At 42.3% G+C, this 3,548-nt stretch overlaps 1 protein-coding gene across 1 annotated transcript in view; it reads left to right on the forward strand.

The window, feature by feature from the left end:
* Positions 1 to 3,212: 3,212 nt before the first annotated feature.
* Positions 3,213 to 3,548, forward strand: part of SEL1L3 (SEL1L family member 3) — a 40,634-nt gene continuing 40,298 nt past the window's right edge. The window contains exon 1 of the mRNA XM_072406364.1: positions 3,213 to 3,351. Within this exon, the coding sequence (XP_072262465.1) occupies positions 3,289 to 3,351 (63 nt within the window). The 5' untranslated portion in view covers positions 3,213 to 3,288. The remainder of the gene's footprint in view (positions 3,352 to 3,548) is intronic.

Below are 3,548 nucleotides of genomic sequence, written 5' to 3' on the forward strand. Positions count from 1 at the left end.
TTATACAAAATTCTGCACACATGTATGTGTGTATATTATGATTTATTTCTAACAATCGTTCATTACATCGGTACATTTAGAAAGTATGTATAGGTATAATAATAAAGTCTGCTAACCATCAAGCCATTTATAGTCTCGAATCTCTCGATAGAGGTAGACAAAAAGGCAAGCGATGTCAGTGAGTCCTGTATGCTACAATTACAGAATTGACAGGGAACTTTACCTGTTGAGTTATTTCTTCCTTCGCTGTCCTGTAAAGTCTTCGTTGCAGTCCACGATGAATCAAGGTGGCTCGTGTCCCATTTCCTGTTCCTCCCGAGATTCGTCGGGAAAGCAATCCAAGCAATAAGTTAGAAGCTAGGAATGAACACGTGAGAACACTCATTGATAGTCACTTTCACAAGTTTTTGTTCATTGAATCTTGAATGCACCGTAATATGTCACTCAAAAGTATCTTGTCGTTAACACGGCCTTCTATTGCTTCGCGCTCACTCAACGCTTTGTGATCTTGTACGTAAAACTTTTTGCAATACAATAAAAATTAAATGAATTAAATAAATGTTCAAATTAAAATAAAGATTGTGGGACACGTTGGACTTCATGGGCCCTGGAGCGATGTACCGGCTGCTACCCCCTCCTCAGGCCTGGTGGGCAATATAGCTACAATGAGATGCGCAGGGTTATACCTATGCCCCTTCTATAAGCAGAGGCACTTTCAGCTGTACAGAAAGCCAAAGAAAAAGAAGATTGTTTTATATGCTAAAGAATCTTGGGACATACCCTGCACCCCTTTCATACCCTTTCATACCCTGCACCCCTTTCTCACTACATTTCTGCTGACTTTACCCACAAATGTTCAAAAGCAGGAAAAAGAGGTACAAGAATAGCTCCTGCTGGTCATTAAATAAATATATAAATAAATATATTCCTGGAGATCAGCAGCACTGAGATGCAACAAATTATTGTTTTTTTTTTTATATAGGATGTGTCAATAAATAACAATAACAGCAATGTATAGATCAAGGTTACAATATCAAATTTAAACAAAATAAAAAAATATTTAAATTAACACACACACATATATATATATATACCGTATTTTTCGGCGTATAAGACGCTCCGGCCTATAAGACGCACCCAATTTTAAACGAGAAAAACCTAGAAAAAAAAGATTCTGAACAAAATACTAAAAAATCACTCTGTGTCAATGTATCGCCTTCTAATCACTCTGTGTCAATGTATCCCCTTCTAATCACTCTGACACAGAGTGATCAGAAGGGGATACATTGACACAGAGTAATTAGAAGGCGATACATTGACACAATGTATCCCCTTCTGATCACCCTGTGCCAAAAAATCATACTCACCCGATACCGCGATCCCGCGATGCTGTGGGCTTCTTCTTCTCCTGGCTCCCCTCCTGGCTGCAGCGCGTGTCCCCTCCTCCTCTGAGCGAGGAGAAGCCGACACGCATACCCCAGCGATCCCATAAGCAGGCTGGATCAGCCTGCTTACCGGATCGCGAGGGCACGTGTGCCGGCTTCTCCTCGCTCAGAGGAGGAGGGGACACGCGCTGCAGCCAGGAGGAGAGCCAGGAGAAGCCGGCACCCGTGCCCTCGCGATCCCGTAAGCAGGCTGATCCAGCCTGCTTATGAGATCGCGGGGGCACGGGTGTCGGCTTCTCCTGGCTCTCCTCCTGGCTGCAGCGCGTGTCTCCTCCTCTGAGAGAGGGGAAGCCGACATGCATACCCCCGCGATCAGCCTGCTTATGGGATCGCGGGGGTATGCGTGTCGGCTTCTCCTCGCTCAGAGGAGGAGGAGACACGCGCTGCAGCCAGGAGGGGAGCGAGGAGAAGAAGCACGCAGCATCGCGGGATCGCGGTATCGGATGAGTATGATTTTTTTTTATTATATTTAACATGTATTCGGTGTATAAGACGCACCCACTTTTCCCCCCCAGTTTTGGGGAAGAAAAAGTCTTATACACCGAAAAATACGGTATATTAGTCATTAAACCATACTAACTGCAACAATTTCCATATTAAATATCATCTACAACCACCGGAGGATCATTATCTAGCATTCTCCAGGCATACCAAGAGGTATGTTCAAAGGTATTTATAGTTTGACATTTTATTGAGTACTCGAGTCTTTTTATGATTCCCATGTTTTAAAAAACCTTGCAACCTTATTATTTACCTTACTTTCTTTTTCCAGAGAGGCTTCAATCCCAGCCATTCTAAAAACATGCTCAAATTACTCCATAAAAAGCCTGCGTGTCAGTTGGTTTGAATCTAGCCATTTATATCAGGCTGCTTGGCTTGCGAGCTACTTTTAAAATGACTACGTCAAAATGATCTACCAACAATAAAAATGCTAAACATATATTTATTTATATATATACCGAGTATACTTTATATTTTTTTAATATATATTGTTTACCTTGCATAACAGCATGAACATGTATGGCACAAAACAATTCTGTACATTTTTGGCCATTACTCCGATGAGGTCTTAAACGGAATGGAATCAGCCAAAGTTGCATAGTCCGGACATTAGTTGCTGGCAGCCAGCCACAAGCAGACTTCCAAATGATCATCAGTCATGGTGGAACGGTATTTGGACCTAATAACTCCTGAGCGCGGTAGAGTTTATTTTGAAAGGCAGGGCTCCGCAATCTACTTGCGTTGCCTTTGTGATCTACCGGTAGATCACGATCCACCTGTTGGGCACCCCTGATTTATGTAATATTGTTTTTTTGGCCACAAGGAAAAGAATAGCTAATGAATTCTGTATTTCCCTAGTAATCTGGGCTCCGTGCTAATTGTATGTACCCAAAGTTGATAAATTATTATTAATATTATAATTATTATTATTAATAATAATAAACAGGATTTGTTTAACGCCAACATATTACACAGCGCTGTACATTAAATAGGGGTTGCAAATGACAGACAGATACAGTCACAGGAAGAAAGGACCCTGCCCCGAAGAGCTTAGAATCTTACAAATTACAAAAAAGGCAAACATTTTTATGTAAAAACGTAGTAATTTATAACACATTGTTTCTGAGCTCTAAACATCATTCTGTTAGGATTTCCATGTTAATAAATGTCATGTATTGTGGTGTAATACACATAGACCGCCAGCAGGGGTCAGTATAGAGGCGGTGAGGATCGATGTGACACCTGCCTGAGTACACAAGACTCACCCTGCTTCCACCTGGCAGCCTGGCCCCGCCCTCTGCTGGAGAAGAAGGAGAGGAGGAAGAAGAGTGATCGGGGGAGAATGCTGCAGGTACCCGGCAATCAGAGGCTGCATGTCAGGGGATCCCTCCTCCTACTGTGCATGGTGAGGACAGCAACACGCTGCTAGGCATTATTCCTCTATTCGTGTCATCTCAAATGTATAGCTGTGGCCATTCTGTAGCAGTGCAGACATAGGAGTTGTAGGGTTTATTAGTAAACAATCTGCTGTGTACGATCTGTCATAGGTAAGTCACTACAGATCATAGGTAAGTCACTACATATCATAGGTAAGTCACTACA

Source organism: Pyxicephalus adspersus, chromosome 3 (genome assembly GCF_032062135.1).
Source record: "Pyxicephalus adspersus chromosome 3, UCB_Pads_2.0, whole genome shotgun sequence".
In the NCBI taxonomy this organism is placed as follows: Eukaryota; Metazoa; Chordata; class Amphibia; order Anura; family Pyxicephalidae; genus Pyxicephalus; species Pyxicephalus adspersus.